At 34.6% G+C, this 17,852-nt stretch overlaps 1 protein-coding gene across 1 annotated transcript in view; it reads right to left on the bottom strand.

The window, feature by feature from the left end:
- Positions 1 to 17,852, bottom strand: part of LOC107451888 (dual oxidase) — an 83,778-nt gene that overhangs the window by 20,331 nt on the left and 45,595 nt on the right. The window contains exons 14-20 of the mRNA XM_016068121.3: positions 17,313 to 17,417; positions 13,121 to 13,317; positions 11,805 to 11,981; positions 8,052 to 8,271; positions 5,282 to 5,554; positions 1,473 to 1,515; positions 747 to 904 (exon numbers count right to left, since the gene is read on the bottom strand). Of these exons, the coding sequence (XP_015923607.1) occupies positions 747 to 904; positions 1,473 to 1,515; positions 5,282 to 5,554; positions 8,052 to 8,271; positions 11,805 to 11,981; positions 13,121 to 13,317; positions 17,313 to 17,417 (1,173 nt within the window). The remainder of the gene's footprint in view (positions 1 to 746; positions 905 to 1,472; positions 1,516 to 5,281; positions 5,555 to 8,051; positions 8,272 to 11,804; positions 11,982 to 13,120; positions 13,318 to 17,312; positions 17,418 to 17,852) is intronic.

The raw sequence follows: 17,852 nt of genomic DNA, 5'->3' as shown, positions 1-17,852 counted from the left end.
CGCCCACATGTTGCGCGGACTGTTAGAGACTTCTGTTCAGCACAACGCATGCAACTTCTTCCTTGGCCTGCTTATTCGCCGGATATGTCGCCTATTGAGCACGTGTGGGATATGGTTGGTCGGCGTCTCACTCGTGATCCGCGTCCTGCAGTTTCCAAAGACGAACTTTGGTTGCGCATACAAGCGATATGGAATTCTCTTCCTCAAGCAGATATTCAACATCTGTTTGACTCCATGCCACGTCGTATAGCAGCACTTATTGCAGCGCGTGGTGGCTGCACCAAATACTGATTTCGGACGCTTAATTTGTTTCTTTTGTTTTGAAAATTTCATCATTTATTTGTATCAGTACAAGTCGTTTCTGCATTAAATTTCATTTGATTCTGATGATTCTTTCATGGTGTTGCATTTTCTACAAACAGCAGTTTATTTAAAGGGATCTCAGAGATCATGTATTAATCGTAGGGATTATAGTATAATTTAAAGTAACATGCACGGCTGTCAACCACCTATACACCTTTCTTTAATAATTAATAAAGTGTATATTTTAATTCCCATTACATGTCAATAATTCAAACCTACATACTGCAAGAGTGGCATAAATAACACACAGAGATATATGTATAAATGTTGGAGGAATTAATCAATTCCTTCTTATTTTAATTTTACTCTGTTTTTTCCCCTATCAGTTCAAAAAGTTTTTAAAAAAAATCACTTAAGTTGTTTGCTTCTATAACAATACTCACACAGAATCCTTTCGAGTAAGAGTACGAAAGTGATGACGTAAAATATGAATAGGTAGAAGACGTGCTGCCGATATTTCTCCAAAAATGTCACCATACTGTTGTATTGTCCTGTCCAATAACCAGGTTTAGAAAATGGAGGATACTGGAAACTGGTCATCCTATGATAGAGGGATAAATTTATATCATTTAAATGATCGTGAACTGATCGTAATTTTAAGGAAATTAAACTGAGAAAAGTATAAAGAAGCCGTAATTTGCAATCAATTATTTTGTTTTTAATTTTTTTTCTTCAGCTTTTGCTGTGATGCCTTTTTAAGAGAATGCAATAAACGCTTTAAACAAATTTAATAAAATAAAGAAGTATGAAATTGTGAGTTTATTTAAACCAAGAGTAAACCACAAAGTTTCAAATGCCTACTTTTTCAGTTTTTCGAAATTCAAAGGAATACTCAGGAATACGCAGAAGCGAAATTATCCTGCCACAATTGTTTGCAAATTTTGTAATGATTTTTTGAGAATTTGAAACGTCACAGTTTATTTTGTCTTTACTTGAATTCATTTGTTTCTCTCTACTTTAAGTTTTGGAATTCAATCAGAATGTTTCAGGAAACGTTTTCTCCCGCGCTATAGCTTATCCTCTTATGCGAGCAAAAAAATGTTTTTTCTTAAATTATGTTTTTCTTTTAGCACTGTCATTTTTCATTAAAGTCAAGAAAATAATCTTACCTAGCTACGTTAGTTGATGTGTCCAAAAAATTTTGCTTTGCACCTAAAAATAAATAAATAAATAGAGTTGAAATAAATAAGTATGTTAGAGTGTTAAACATTACGCTGCATTATGTTTCAAAGCATAAAATGTATAAAACTTAAAATCTTGAAATTACAAAATTGTGTAGAAAAATATGCAGAGTATACAATGAAATAAAATATTTCAAGATTTGATAATTAGTTCCAGAATAACCAACTTTTAAACTTGTAGTAAAAAATACATTGCAGACTGCCGAAATGTAATTGGGGAGTTTAAAGTTGATGCGCTGAAATGATCATCATTTTTTATGAATTTGACGCTTGTTTTTTTTCTTCTCAATATTCCAACTTGTTTGAAAGTTATTAAAATTTGAAGTGCTTTTTTACGTGTTTTTTTAAAACTTTTTTTAGAAATTTTTTGTTTGTTTTAAAGAATGATTACATATCCGTTGTGAGAGATAAGATATTGCCTTGTATTGCCTATGTCGAAATTATGAAATGTCCAAAACATTTACGACTGATCAAAACCGTTCCGATTTTAATATAAAGGTTACCGTTATTTATTGTCAACAAATATATTTACTTTGCATTCAAAATTTCATATTTTGTCATACATTCTAGATTCTTAAGTATCAATAATTGTTCTTTTCAAATGTATCAAGTGATTATTTTTTTGAAATCCATATAGTCTTTCACTGAATAAAATGCTCTGACATAAAATTATATTATCTATATTTTATAAACAAAATTATCTCTTTTTTATCTTGACTTTTGAAAACAAAGAAAAAACACTGAATGATAAATAAAAAGCAAACACGGGGGTTGGTGAGGAGATACTCTAGGTCAGGGGTCCCCAACCCTATGACCGCGGACACCATAGCGCCCGTCGATCGGTCTAGGTACGCCCGCTGCTTGTGCCCAACGATAAAATATTTCAGTTTTCCATTTTTCCATTAAATGCAATGCAAATTTTATGCTATGCAAATACATACTGAAGTATGCTGGCTCAGTAAAGGCAAAGTACTTGATAGATTTCAACATTTAATTGAGGAAATAAAAAATTATCTGGCAGCCAAAAATCAAAAATTTTTAGAACTAAGAGATCCTCTTTGGCTCGCTGATTTGTCTTTCATTACGGATATAATGGAAAAACTAAAAAGTTTAAACTTGAAACTGCAGAGAAAGAACAAGCAAAAATGATAGAGGCTATAAACTCGTTCAGAGCTAAGCTTGGTTGTGGATATCACATTTGAAAATAAAGTCTCTTGCGCATTTTCCAAACATGAAAAAAATTATAGGTGACAGTGAAATTGACTTATCAACATTTGTCATCAACCTCCAATTGCTTAAAGATTAATTTGAAAAGCACTTTCAACAATTTAATATCATCGAGCCTTTGATAACCTTTTTTGTTAATCCTTTCACCAACCAAATAAACGTAACCGTAATAGCAACATACACTTCAGAATTTATTCAAGTAAAGCGAAAAGAAGTGGAGATAGAAATTGTGGATCTTCAGAATGACATTATTTTCAAAATTATTATATCAGATGAGAAATTCTGGAATATAGTTGAAGGAATAAATTCCATTCTTAAAAAGAGCAGCACATAAAATAAAATTGTTTCTTGGTTCCACATACTTGTGCGAATCATTGTTTTTGACAATAATATCATAAAATCAAAATATAGATCCCGAATTACAGATGAACACCTTGACGATTGGTTACGAGCAGGAATTTCATCATATTTTCCCAATTATGAAGCGCTAGCCAGCGAAATGCCATGCCAAAGACCACATTGACTGTATTATATAAATAATTTTTATACTTCGTATGTTTTGAAACCAATTTAGTGATCATTTATTTTACACAAGAATATTAATACTAATTATATTCATATGTTAAATAAATTTTTGTGCATTATATGTAGTGTGTATTATTACCTATGTATATCAACTATTAATTTATCTTGAAAAACTAAATGGTGCCCGCCATTCGACAGATATTCTGGTATTTTCTCTTAGGTACAAAAAGGTTGGGGACCCCTGCTCTAGGTAATATACAAAAAATCTTGTCTCTTTTGACCTACCTTCACGGAAAAAACTCCAGCAGGAAGCCTTTCTCAAAAAGAAGAAAGAAAAAAAAACTTGTTGTAAAAACATGTTCTAACATGTTTTCGATTGAAGGAAAGAACTACCAAGTCTTGCCAGTTACGGATATTTTATCTTTATAAGAAATGCTAGAAATGAAACGGTTTTGTAATTATTTTTTTTCTTCTCATTACTGAATCAGGTTCTGTGCGAGAGTTCTAACATGTTTTCGGGTGAAGGAAAGAACTACCAAGTCTTGCCAGTTACGGATATTTTATCTTTATAAGAAATGCTAGAAATGAAACGGTTTTGCAATAATTTTTTTTTCATTACTAGATCAGTTTTTCTCGTGACGTTTAGTCAATACTTTTTAACTCACTTAAAATCGATATCGTTTTTTCTTTTCCCTTCAGATTTCGACTTAAAAGATCGTTAGCATGAAATATCTTTTCTAATTTAGTTTTAGACCCGACGATGCGAATATGACGTGATATTTAACATGAAGGGATTATTATTTTATAACGGCCGTTGAAGAGTTCACCTAATTTTTAATTTACAACTACCGATGTTCAACTACGTAACCTTATAATTTCGAACTAAATCCAGAAGACACAAGAACTCCTGGATCAAGTATTGGGGGCAATTAGCCTTCGTGGAGGGCTTTTTTTGATGGAACTAATGCGCATTTGAGTTAGCCTGACGGCATGGAGACTCTAAACGATGATCCGTCTATCAATGAGGACATTTTAAGTCAGCACTGTGGTCGGTGCGAGCCGGATACGGAATTCGTATCGACCAGCCATCACTTGGATTCGAATCCAGGTCACTTCATTGGGAAGCGGGCGTTTTATCCCCAGAATTACCTCGGCTCGAATGGATTATTATTGAAAACAAGGCTGCAAACAGTTAACTAAGTCTTTAAAGTAAAGGTCATTAAAGCGTGACTTGTGAAGGACATTTCGGTGGTTAGCAAAAGTAATTTTAATTTTTTTGGGTTTGTGACTACTAATGTTCAACTCCGTAGGCTTGTAAATTTGAACCCCACCCATAAGACAAGAAAACTCCTGGATCAAGTTTTGGGAGAAATATGGCTTCGTTGAGGACTTTTTCATGCAACTAACCAGTAAATCAGTTACATGAAGAGGAAAACCACGAAAGCCACCCACGGTTAGTCTGACGACAAGGGGAGTCTAACTAGTGATCCGTTTTCCACCGAGGACATTTTTACGTCAGCACTGCGGTCGGGGCAAGCCGAATGCTGAATTTGTATCGACCAGCCATCTCTGGGATTCAAACCCATTTCCCCTCACCCGGTTCACGCTCGATCCTCTGAGCCATCACTGCTCTAGAGCTTATATCATTGATATCTGACGCAAAAGAGTGTGTAAATATTTGATAGTTTTTCATTGCATTATCCATCAAAAAAATTTGAGTGCCATGTCTTTTTGAATCTGTTATGGTTGTAGTTGTAAAATTGGTTGACTTCATCTGGTCAAAAGAATGATATTTACTTTATAATAAGGAAACTAATATTACTTTATGAGTAATAATTATTACTTTATGATATTTACTTTTTTATAAAATAAGGAAAAACTCAAAAAATTACACTAAAGTTAGCTGTTACCCTCATCAGCTATGTAANTTAATACAAAGTATACGTGTTTCATAAGGAATAAGACTCAATGAGAGAATCTTTTACCTTTGCAGTCTAAACCGATCGCAATGAAGTCTCCGCGAAATTCACTCATCATGAATTTGAAGTCGTCATAGTTGAGTTCCTCCTTGTGTTGCAGCCTGGAGGAAGAGAACATCCCTTCTATCAGTCCCTGCACGTCCTCCTGTCCAAGAGACTCAGTTTTGGCTATGTCTACGAGAGATCGCAGCATGTCACTCAGTTCCTGTTTGTCGATGACACCGTTACCATCGTCATCGCACATATCAAATACTATCCTCAGTTTGTCCTCAGTTTTACCTGCAAACATGAAAGTAAACGGCACATTGAGTAGAATGGAATGCAATATTTAATACTGACCCATTGCGAAAAAAGAACATTACAAGGTGAAAAGACATAACTTAGACACATATAATTCAAGCTTTTAATGCTTATTAAATTATCACTATCAAACTTCTAAATAAACATGAAAATATTACTACCGGTGATATATTTATAAGTTATAATGTAGAGCCGAAAACATGTCAACGAATTTATTTTGCACTATTCGTTGCACAAATATTTTCGTTAGGATACTAAAGTCCCATAAGGTTTTAGTGCAAACATTGGTCTCCAATATGTCCCAATCATAAAACTTCATTGGATCGTGTCTATTCATTGCACAAATATTCGTTAAAGTTTCAAGAGGTCTTAACGCAAATCTTCGCTTCCAATGTGAACCAATCTTAAAACTCTTTTGGATCATGTCTATTCGTTGCATAAATATTTTCTTAAGGATGCTAAAGTCTTATAATGTTAGTGCAAACTTTTGTCTCCAATATGAATCAATCAAAAACATCTTTTGGATCATGACTATTTGGCGCTCAAATATTTTCGTTAGGATTCTAAAGTCCCATAAGGTTTTAGTGCAAACATTTGTCTCCAATATGTCCCAATCATAAAACTTCATTGGATCGTGTCTATTCATTGCACAAATATTCGTTAAAGTCTCAAGAGGTCTTACCGCAAATCTTCGTTTCCAATGTGAACTAATCTTAAAACTCTTTTGGATCATGTCTATTTGTTGCATAAATATTTTCTTAAGGATGCTAAAGTCCTGTAAACTTTTAGCGCACACCTTTGTCTCTATAAACTAATCATTAGACCATTTCTTGTGAATAAAATGGCTACTGTGCTCCCCGATAAAGTGAGAAAAATGCACTTTGTGGCATACTTGAGTGCCTTTAGTTTTGTGTGCTTGAGCAGAATTATAATGGATGGTCCATACTCGGCAATGAAAAAAACTTTTAAGATCAAGTAAACTTAACATCTTCCAGAATTTTGTGGTATGAGGAGATCAAAATATTTGGTTTTAAGCTTTGCCCAAGTTACTTGAAAGCTTACACTTGAAGCCGTTTTTTATTGACTAGCATCAATGTGTCTGGAGGATAATTTTTTTCTGGAGTTCAAAGGGTGGCTTTCACACGCTGTACACGCATCACCCATCCATAGCTCAAGATCAAGCCCTGTTTTATGGGCCCTATCTTTAAAGTCCATCATAGAAATGTCGCATAATTTTAAAACCAGTCAGAAAACGAAGACAGCACTTGAGCTGATACTCCTACATCCAAACTACAGAAAGACGACCGGATTAACGTGCAGAGTATACAAGCAGAGTGTTTAGCCGGCTGTCAAGATTGAATTCACAACTCCTATCTCTCTACCAACGGAATGAGCGACTGCTTTACCAACTGCACCTTCAAATGATTTACATTTACATTTCATGTAGGGTGCCGTATAATGTTGAGCAAACTTAAGCGAAAACTAGAATATAGTGGTTCAGAAGCGATGCTCGGATGCCTCAAGGATCTTCTTCTCTACACGGGTTAAGCCGGAATTTATTCCTAATTTGTGCTCCACGTATAACATTTGCTTTATCTATGCATTTTTTTCACTGTCTATAACAGAGGTCACCGAAGTGGTCTATATAGACCCCCAGGGGTCTACTTAACAAAAGTGGGGGTCGATCTGAGCCAGGGGGTCGAATGGGGGTCTATCCGAATCGGAAGGGTCGATTGAGGTCTATGAAAAAACAGTTCTTAATACGCAAATCACATATACCTAATTAAGTATGTAAAATTTGTGAATTTCTTTATAACTGACTTAATATCAGTTTCTTTATAGAACATAAATAAATAAACGTATATTTATTAGGGTGAAACAAGTAATTACGTACCAGCGCGCAGTGGCACGAACTCTGCACTTCTGGTTTATAGGTCATATGCATATGTGCCATAAAATTGACCAATTTTGAACCCAATATAGCGAACCTTGCAAAAAGACACCAAGCACACCCATCTCATTGATTAAGAAGTAATAAATCTGTGGTTATTTTACTTATTATTTCTACTTATTTAAAATTACTTATTATTTAATAAATATTAAGGTATTTAAATTTCAACATTAATATATTTTTCATAAGACTACTGTTACACAATGTACTATTACTTTAATAAATGTTTAAAATCATTAAATAAATGTACAAACACAGTATCTAATAGAGTTTTATGACAGANTTGGACAATAATAACAGTTTGATTAGGGTCGATGGAGATTTCGAAAAATTATATAGGGGTCGATGATCAAAAAAGTTTGGCAACCCATGGTCTATAAGAATGAACAGATTGCAACCCCTTTATGATAGAATCACCTTTCCAGTTTTCTGAAATATGGTATCAATTTGCTGATTATTTTAATTTATAAAGTTTTAATTTGCAGTCTTATTTGTTCTTAGAGTAATAGTCTTAAAAATTCCTACCTCTGGAGAAGAGAAGGACAGTGTCCAAGAATTCTTGAAAGCTGATCTGACCGTTCTTGTCTTTGTCGATGCAGTTGAACATGCGCTTCACGAACAGAGCGTCGGATCTCATGCCCAAGGCTTCAGAAAATTCTTTGCGGGTGAGGGATGTCCTCATCACCATCACCACATCATTGCACTCTTCCAGGTAACGCTTCTCTCCCGGTCGTAGTCCGAAAGTCTGTAAACACCGTATTTTGAACATTATGTTGTACAGAAAAGCAATAGGAAATATACAGGGTCTTTATAATTAAAGTTCCACTTTGAAATGGCTATAAAAATTAAACTACCCGACCAAATGTCATCAAACTTGGTAAATGTCTATAAGAGGTCATGAGATTTTAGTTCCCGCAAAAAAAAAAAAAAAGTTCAAAAATTCACCACCAGCGGAGAATGGCGCTGTATGCAATAGTGTTAAACAAATGTGAAATATGTAAATTTGTTTTACACGGCTTTTACCGTAAATTTGCCGTAAACCTTGCGGTGTCACTGGACCTCGGCGTTTTCCTCTTACAGTATGGAACTTTTGTAAAGCCCTCCGTTCATTGCTGTCGCATTCATAGTAACATTTCACGAGCAAAGCACGGTCTTGCATGGTAACAGACATTGTCCACTCAGAACACTGACAGCTCAGACAAGGCGCCTCACATTTATAACTGCAAAGTCACATGATGACGTGTAAAACAAATTTGCATATTTCACATTTGTTTAACACTATTGCATACAGCGCCATTCTCCGCTAATGGTGAATTTTTGACTTTTTTAAATTTTTTTTTTTTGCGGGAACTAAAATCCCATGACCTTTTATAGACATTTACCAAGTTTGATGACATTTGGTCGGGTAGTTTTATTTTTATAGCCATTTCAAAATGGAACTTTAATTATAAAGACCCTGTATAATGGATTTTTGTAACAATAACCGACTTGCGAGGGCATTAAAGTTTGTAAATATTCTCAGAATTGAAAGTTTCTCGATCTTTGTATTCACTTATTTTATTTTATTATGATTTAATTTCAGATTCATGTACAAATCAATCAAAATTTTATTTTAGATTATTTTCTGAATTCAAAAATTGCAGATTGAAAACAAACTCAATATGCGTGATCATGGTTTACGAAAGTAGTTATTTAGGATTATGCGACTGCGAAAAGCTAGTAAAACCGTACAGAAAAAGAATGATTAAGGTACAGAAAACTTTTCTAATTGAAATAAATTGAAATTTAAAATAAACCATAATTATTTAAAATGAATTTTTTTATGGATTTAATAAAAAAATACATGCCTAATTCGGTTTTTGTAATTCAAAAAAGTATTTTGTATTAGTAGAAGTATTTTTGGGTGTAAGTTTTTCCCCCATCTGAATTGCATGTGATAAAGTATTGTGGGGCGTGAGTTGTTAGCGACCATGTCAACCTTCATCTATGTAAGGGTACCCACACCGTAGAATCGAGTTAACATGTCTTATATACTAGGGCAGGGATGGCGAACCAATGGCACGCGTGCCATTTATGGCACGTGGGGCAATATTTTAGGCACGCCACCGATCACAATTGTTATTATACTATGAATTGTTATTACATAAATGTTATTGCACTATGAAGTTTATGTAGCAATTAAATTAAAATTCACAAGAAGCAAACAAAATAATAAACAATTATTAATAAAAAAAATTCACAATTAATGCTAAAAATACAATTAATAACCATAAAAAACAGGTAACAATAAATAACTAGAAAAAAAATTAACAGTCCTGCTTAAACTAACATCTTACAACCTAATATAAGTTGGTTGGTAGGTTTTGTATGCCTGTTTAGGCAAAGGGGTGCGATAGTTCTTGTTTTCCAGAGGCGCCATCTATGGCCAATAATTCGACTTCTGCCACATCCATTCGTCTCACCCGTTTATAGGGCGGACCCATTCATACATCCATTCATTCATCCACAGATCAGAATTTTGACCTGAATCAGAGAACGATCGATCTCCAATCCAGTGTCCCCAGAGGTATTGAATTGTTATGGGAACGTGGAGGACTTTGCGACTCGACAGATTTAATGTGCATCAGTCACCATTTTACTACACGGGGAGTCTTCGGCCGGCTTCGTTCGAACCCACGAACTCTCGGGCATGGGCCCAGCGCCCTACCGACCAGACTATTCCGGCCTCTAATATAAGTTATTTGTCATCTAATCTGCAACAACAGAAGTCACACTGATGTTACTTTAAGTTGGATTACGCGTATAACTGAGACATTGCAAAATGTTTTTTTTTCCTCTGTAAATAAAGTGTTTTGGGTTGATAGTATTTTAGATTATTATTTCCCAAATAATCACGAAGTCAAAATTATTTGACGGTACGTCTCTGACCTCATTAAACAATTTTTTAGAAAAAATGGCACTTTGGTATATAAAGGGTGTCACCCCTGTACTAGGGAATTGGAATTATGTTTTTGCAGTGGTAGATACACTATACAGTATTGCTCAATATTAACGAACAAATTATAGTACTCATTCTATTTTACAAAAACTTTGATTTTTTAAATATAAAGGAANCAAATAGATTTTAAACTTGCAATTTTAAAAACAAAGTATTATTTTCCCAATAATCACGAAGTCAAACTTATTTGACGGTACGTCTATGACCTCATTAAACAATTTTTTAGAAAAAATGGCACTTTGGTATATAAAGGTTCGCCACTCCTGTACTAGGGAATTGGAATTATGTTTTTGCAGTGGTAGATACACTATACAGTATTGCTCAATATTAACGAACAAATTATAGTACTCATTCTATTTTACAAAAACTTTGATTTTTTAAATATAAAGGAAACAAATACCTTATAAGAAGTATTTGTACTAAGAGTAGCATAAAATAACATACTGAGTAACTAGTATACAAACTCTACTGTTACTTCTAAGTACAAAATAAATACTTTTCGCTTCTAATAGTAAAAAGCTCCTAATTTTATTACTCAACTCGTTTAATGTTGTAGCATTTTATATGCTTTCTCACTGAAAGTAGTATACTAATTAGAAATCTCAGGGATTCAAACTTATTTCTTTTATATCCTCTGAGCCCTCCAGGAAAAGAGAATAAGACTATTAAAAAATATGGACGTTGATGCCAAAAGCTGACTTCACATCTAAGAAGAAAGAGTATTAACGATTACACTATTTATTTTTTAATTAATTCTTTAAAATTTGAATGGTACTGTAGAGACTCGATTTTATTTAATTTTGGGCTTGCGACTAATGATGGTTAACTCCGTAGCCTTATCAGTTTTGAACAAAAGCCATAAAACAAGAGAAATACTGGAGGCATTAGGACAAACCAGTCTTTGCAGAGACTTTTTTGACAGAATCTACCTATATTTCCTTTACAGGAAGAGGAATATCACGAAAACCTCACATTGTTGGCCCGGCAGAAGGGGTATTCTGATATATGGTCCGTTTGTCACCTAAGATATTTTAAGACTAGCTTGTGATTGATGTGAGCCGGGAATGGAATTCAAATGACCAACAATCGCTGAGATTCGAACCTTGGTCCCCTCATTGGGAAACTCTATCTCCGTACCATCACGGCCCATTCCATTTTAATGTAATATTTAGCTGTGGCATTTTGAAATGTTGGATGAATAAGGCAATGTTAAGTGATGAGTCATATTAAAAAAAAGAGGTCAAATATTTTTAAAACATAGTAATATGAGTTTTTAATACCAGAGTATAGGCTTCTCTGAAGAAGTGTTCCAACTTTTTCTGCCGTTTCTCTTTGGTCTCAGCATTGGAGAGCATCAATTCCCTCTTGACAGGGGTTAACTGAATCTGCCCATTCCGGTCTTTTTCGAGCTTCTCCAGAAATTTCGACATAACTCCTCTGTTTCTAAATTGGAGTACCTGTAGGAAAGAAGATTGGCGTTGGAAGATATAGGAATAGAAGTAAAAGTGTGTGTGAGAAAATTGACACATTTTAGAGGATTTCATAGGAAATATTAAGAAGTATTATTTTAGCACAAAAATTAAAAGTTTTTAACTGGCCTATTTTTGTTCTTTCGAACAACAACAACCAGAGTTTCAGTTTTGAAAGTGTCAAAGAAGAAGCGTGTTGCAACTAAAACCGAAAAACTGACATAACCACACGTTCGATCGAAGAGGGCGTCAAACAGATGCAGGTGACTGGCAAGCGAAAATTCCAATGCGGCTCACCTTAAAGAGATAAAGTATTTTTAAAATTGCAAAATGTAACTCAGATATCACAGCATCTTTAACATCGTTTATTTGATCTTTATCTTAAAATTAGAATATTATAAAATATTCAAAGATAAAGTTAAAGCGAAAATCAGGGGAGGGGGATATTGTGAATTACTTACATAAGCATGTGAGGGAGTTTATGTTTTGCTTATTTTTACAAACAAGGGGAAGTTTAAAAGCATGCATACTTAACATTTGAACGACCCCTATCATCATCATCATCCAACCTATATCCCTGATCATCAAGTACCTAATCCCATCTTTAGGGCTCTATTTTTTTAAAGAGAGTGCCATGCTTTCATATTTACTCCCTTGTTAGACAACGCGAACAGCACCTGTGCTGATACCCCTCCCTGGAAACTTCCACTTCATAACCAACGAAAGGATTTTCAGCCAAGACATACTTAACGTACACCTTGCTGCGTATACATGCAAGTTGTTTTGTCAACAACAAGGATCGAACTAGCTACCCTGAGCTCTCCAACCAGTATTGTGAGCGACGCCTTAAGCGGCTGTGTCAACGAGTTCTATCTCTAGAATAGTTGAAACAGTAATTTTTGATCTAAAAGAAATTATGTTGCAATAAGCAGGTTGTGAATTCCAGATTGGTTTTATTTCATTTTTTGTTCGTTTTTCTTTTATCTGGGGCTCTTTTTTTATTAAAATAATAGTGATTCGAGGCAGTACGTATACTTTCTTTGCAAGCACATTCTGCCACAGTATTTAAAAAAGTAAATAAATGAAAAAACAAGATGCGAATTGTATAATTTTGATTAAAATCTCACCATATCGTGGTCCTTGGAGGATCGGACGAGTAGCATTGGTTTCCTAGTTTCTTCGGTGATTTCAAAATGCAGAGGATGTTCTAGAAAAATCTTCCTCAGTACCTCCCCTTTTCTGTTGAGCGTCGACAAAGAGTTATCTGTTCCTATCTTAACTTTCACACATCGCTTATGATTATGGTGGAGCCACTCTTTTACTTCTTCAAAAAATAACAGGAAACACTGTTACAAAAAGCAATGCAAAGATAAACAAGAGAACGTTCATTTCTCTTCTTTGACTTAACATGGCCCAACAAAAAGTTTGTATTACATTACAATACCATTAGAGTTTTATTTAATGGATGACTTCAAATAATTTTTATACATTAGTCTAGAAACTGCAATAAAATCATTTAGTGAAATGATTTCGGGTGCACTTAAAAATTAAACAGGTCAAATTGATGATTGTAATCATAATTTATGTTGTTACAAAGCTACATAAGTATGTGAATGTTTCATCAGTCAAATTATAGTCCTTTTGGCAAGGCTCGAAAAACCGCCCGTCCGCCCATCCTCGGCGGTCAAAAATTCCCCACGGATAACGTATTTCTCGAATCTGACGTCCGCGCGGATGGTCATTTTCCCGTTAATGTTGGTGATACATTTTCAATTTTTGTTATCTTACAGGAGTCTACCGCCTCACTTCTAAAATGACCCTCTAATCTAGAAATACAGCATACTGCACATGGTGGAATTGATGTTTTCTCTGTCTGGGAATACTGCAGCGGTTGAAAGGGGCTTTTCAGCAATCAACTTACAAAAAAACACATTACGCCTTCTTGTTTAAGACCAGTACGTAAGTACTGATCTTAAACAAGAAGCGTTAAGTGGAATTATGAGCATCTACCTAAATGGAAAACCCCTTTCAGATTTCTGTGCAGAGACCTCTGTAAATCATTGTGTTGATTGTAGAACTGGCAAATGTCATATCTGATTAATTTAAAAAAACACAGTTCCCTCGGATAAATTGACCTTTGTCCTTTGAATTATTTTATAAAAGAAATACTAGTTTACTGTTAGTAATCTAGTATTTCTTTTATTACTGCATAATGTAATCCTAGTAACTACTAATTCATTGTGCAATTTATATAAATGTTTGTAATAAATAAGAGAAAATTATATTTTTATTTATTTAGAAGCTAAGGATTAGTTTCAAAGGAGGACGGGTACATTGTTGGACAAGCCGTCTTCTGGGACGGGTAAAATTTCTGAGTTTTTTCGAGCCCTGCCTTTTGGTATACCTTGTTTCACTCTATATAAACATTTATTATTGCTTTAAATCGCAATTAAGGTTGACCCAGTTTAAGACTATGTGAGTGAAAATATTAAGAGAGAGAAAATAACAAATAATTTCTCAAACACTACCCACACCGGCCTATGAATACTACTCACACTGACCCAATGATTTTGAATATCATAGCAGCAAAATAACTTGGGCCCTCATTGGGCCAATACTCATGAATCTTAGCTCAGTAAGGGTTCAAAGGGCCTTTATTTTTGCAATATTGGCCCTGTATAGAATTGTCGATATTTTGAATCCATTATTTAGCCAAAGTATGCCCAATATCGGTCTCTCGGTGCACGTCCTTACGGGACCCATATCGGGCCAATTTCGAACCCAACTGGGGCCTTGCTGCAAAGGTATAAATAAAATATAGTATGGACTTTCATTGTTGTCAAAAGTTGGGGATTTTTTTTCTTCTTTCCGAAATTGAGTAGGAACCCCGTGAAAACTGTTACTGGAAATTATAGTCTTGTAAAAATATAACATGACAGTCGTTCATAATTTGTAAAAAATTTAAATATTAGTTTAGGTGATTCTATTTTTGAAACTACGAACCTAGAACATTTCACATTTNCCTCACTTCTAAAATGACCCTCTAATCTAGAAATACAGCATACTGCACATGGTGGAATTGATGTTTTCTCTGTCTGGGAGTACTGCAGCGGTTGAAAGGGGCTTTTCAGCAATCAACTTACAAAAAACACACATTACGCCTTCTTGTTTAAGACCAGTACGTAAGTACTGGTCTTAAACAAGAAGCGTTAAATGGAATTATGAACATCTACCTAACTGGAAAACCCCTTTCAGATTTCTGTGCAGAAACCTCTGTAAATCATTGGCTTGATTGTAGAACTGGCAAATGTCATATCTGATTAATTTAAAAAAACACAGTACCCTCGGATAAATTGACCTTTGTCCTTTAAATTATTTTATAAAAGAAATACTAGTTTACTGTTAGTAACCTAGTATTTTTTTTATTACTGTATAATGTAATCCTAGTAACTACTAATTCATTGTGCAATTTATATAAATGTTTGTAATAAATAAGAGAAAATTATATTTTTATTTATTTAGGAGCTACGGATTAGTTTCAAAGGAGGGCGAGTACATTGTTGGACAAGCCGTCCTCTGGGACGGGTAAAATTTCTGAGTTTTTTCGAGCCCTGCCTTTTGGTATACCTTGTTTCACTCTATATAAACATTTATTATTACTTTAAATCGCAATTAAGGTTGACCCAGTTTAAGACTATGTGACTGAAAATATTAAGAGAGAGAAAATAACAAATAATTTCTCAAACACTACCCACACTGGCTTATGAATACTACTCACACTGACCCAATGATTTTGAAATCTCCCGATGATTTTGAATATCCTAGCAGCAAAATAACTTGGACACTCATTGGGCCAATATTCATGAATCTTACCTCAGTAAGGGTTCAAAGGGCCTTTATTTTTCCGATATTGGTCCTATATAGAATTGTCCGATTCACCTGATATTTCACAGCCACTTCACAACCAATATCGGTCCTTTATATAGAATTGTCAGATATACGTAATATTTTGTATCCATTATTTAGCGGATGTTAGCGTTAATATTGACCAATGTAGGCCATTCTAGGAACAATATTAAAGAATCTAGACAACCCAATATCAGTTCCTCGGGGCATATTTTTATAGGACTCATATCGAGCCAATTTTGAACCCAACTGGGGCCAAGGTAAAATTATTACTAGGGCTTAGATTAATATTTTTGAGATTTTCTTTTGCGCAAAATCATTCTTTTGAGAATTATTCGTGAGGGCATTGATTCCAGAATTCTGTACAACTTGGTGGACATATATGTCCAGAGAATACCATGCATTGGTTACACACTCTTCAAGATAATGTAAATTAGATGGAAGAGTCGTCGGATGTGTCTTACCAACGTGTCCCAAACATACAGAGTGACGTTCAATGGTCCCATTTTGTACCTATCTGACTCAATTCGCAGTTGAATTTTCGTCTATGAAGTATCCGTCATCTTCGGAGTAAAAATATAACATTTTAGGATGAATTTGATTGGCCAATGTGTCCAAGTGTTGCATGGTTTTTTGTTTAGCTTTGAAAAACACCATTGATTGGCATAACTTTTATACTATAGTTTGTCTAAGGTAAGAACTCCCCCCGCCACAAAGTCTGAAGCCGTCTGCTGCTATGGAAACAAGAATAGCGCATTTCAGGAAGGGTAGCTTCTCTTTGTTCTAGGGCTAACACAATAGATCAAAGAAAAATATCCACTTTCTCTCGCCGACCAGACCGAGCCAAAACCTGTCCTACACAATGACCCTACATCCCTAACTTGAAATAGTTATACCAGCCATGGGTCCAGACGAATGGCTAGGGGAGTTCTTACTTTAGACAAACTATTGCAGAACATGTCTCACATTAAGATACTCCCCCCAGACATTAGAACAGATCCCCAAAGAAAATCGCCCAAAATATAATTTATTGACCAGTATGTATACTTAATCATATTTCTAAAAGTTATTCTATACAGTTTCGTTCATTATCCGAAACTGTACATGCTGGCATGGTCGTAAGAAACAAAGTTCTAATTTCCTTGACGGCACCCCTTAAAAATGGGCCAATAATATCAAGCCCCCGGGTGTGAAACTTGAAAAAAAGGCATGATTTTTCTCAAAAATAGGACGTTTTCTGCTATAATATTCTAACTGATAATTGTACAAACACAAATATAGACTAATTCTTCAGATAATGGGGGCATAAAGCGATAAAAGGGAACCTTTTTTTTCATAAACATGTTTATGAAACATATTTATTTCATGACATATTTATTTCAAAGTTAATAAGTAACTTAATAATTTACTTACCAAGGTTTTCGCAATGTTTACCAACTATCACTTCTTGTTGCAGTTTGATACGTCTCTTCCGACTATTTTGCAGCTTGATCACGCCATACCCTGCTCCGGCGCATGCTAAAAGTCAACATCGCATTAAGTTGCATTGCAATTTAAAGGCTTATAATTTGCCCCAAGTTAACGAGACTAAGTTACGAAAGCTACAATACGTAACAATGATTTATAATTGTCAGGAAACTTTTAACAAGAACAACCTTGAAAAAGCTTACTGAATGAAGGATTAACAATATAGTTAAGGCGGAAAATAGCGAGATTTTCTTGCTTTGAAACTAAGGTCAGTATGTAGGGCTTACAACGCTAGGGAACAAATACTGTTTTTGCAACCACCTAATCATATTTAAAGGGTCATGTTTTTCAGGAACATTTTGAAATTCAAGTTAGAGTTTTATAAAACCAGAATTGTTAGGCATACATTTCAGATTAACGTATCATAAAAGAATTAAATTAGTTTGCACAACAATACTTAGAAGAGATATGCGAATGAGAGAAGAA

The sequence above is a fragment of the Parasteatoda tepidariorum genome, chromosome 3 (assembly GCF_043381705.1).
Source record: "Parasteatoda tepidariorum isolate YZ-2023 chromosome 3, CAS_Ptep_4.0, whole genome shotgun sequence".
In the NCBI taxonomy this organism is placed as follows: Eukaryota; Metazoa; Arthropoda; class Arachnida; order Araneae; family Theridiidae; genus Parasteatoda; species Parasteatoda tepidariorum.
Note: the sequence above shows the minus strand (reverse complement) of the source record. Positions and strands in the feature narration are given on the sequence as shown.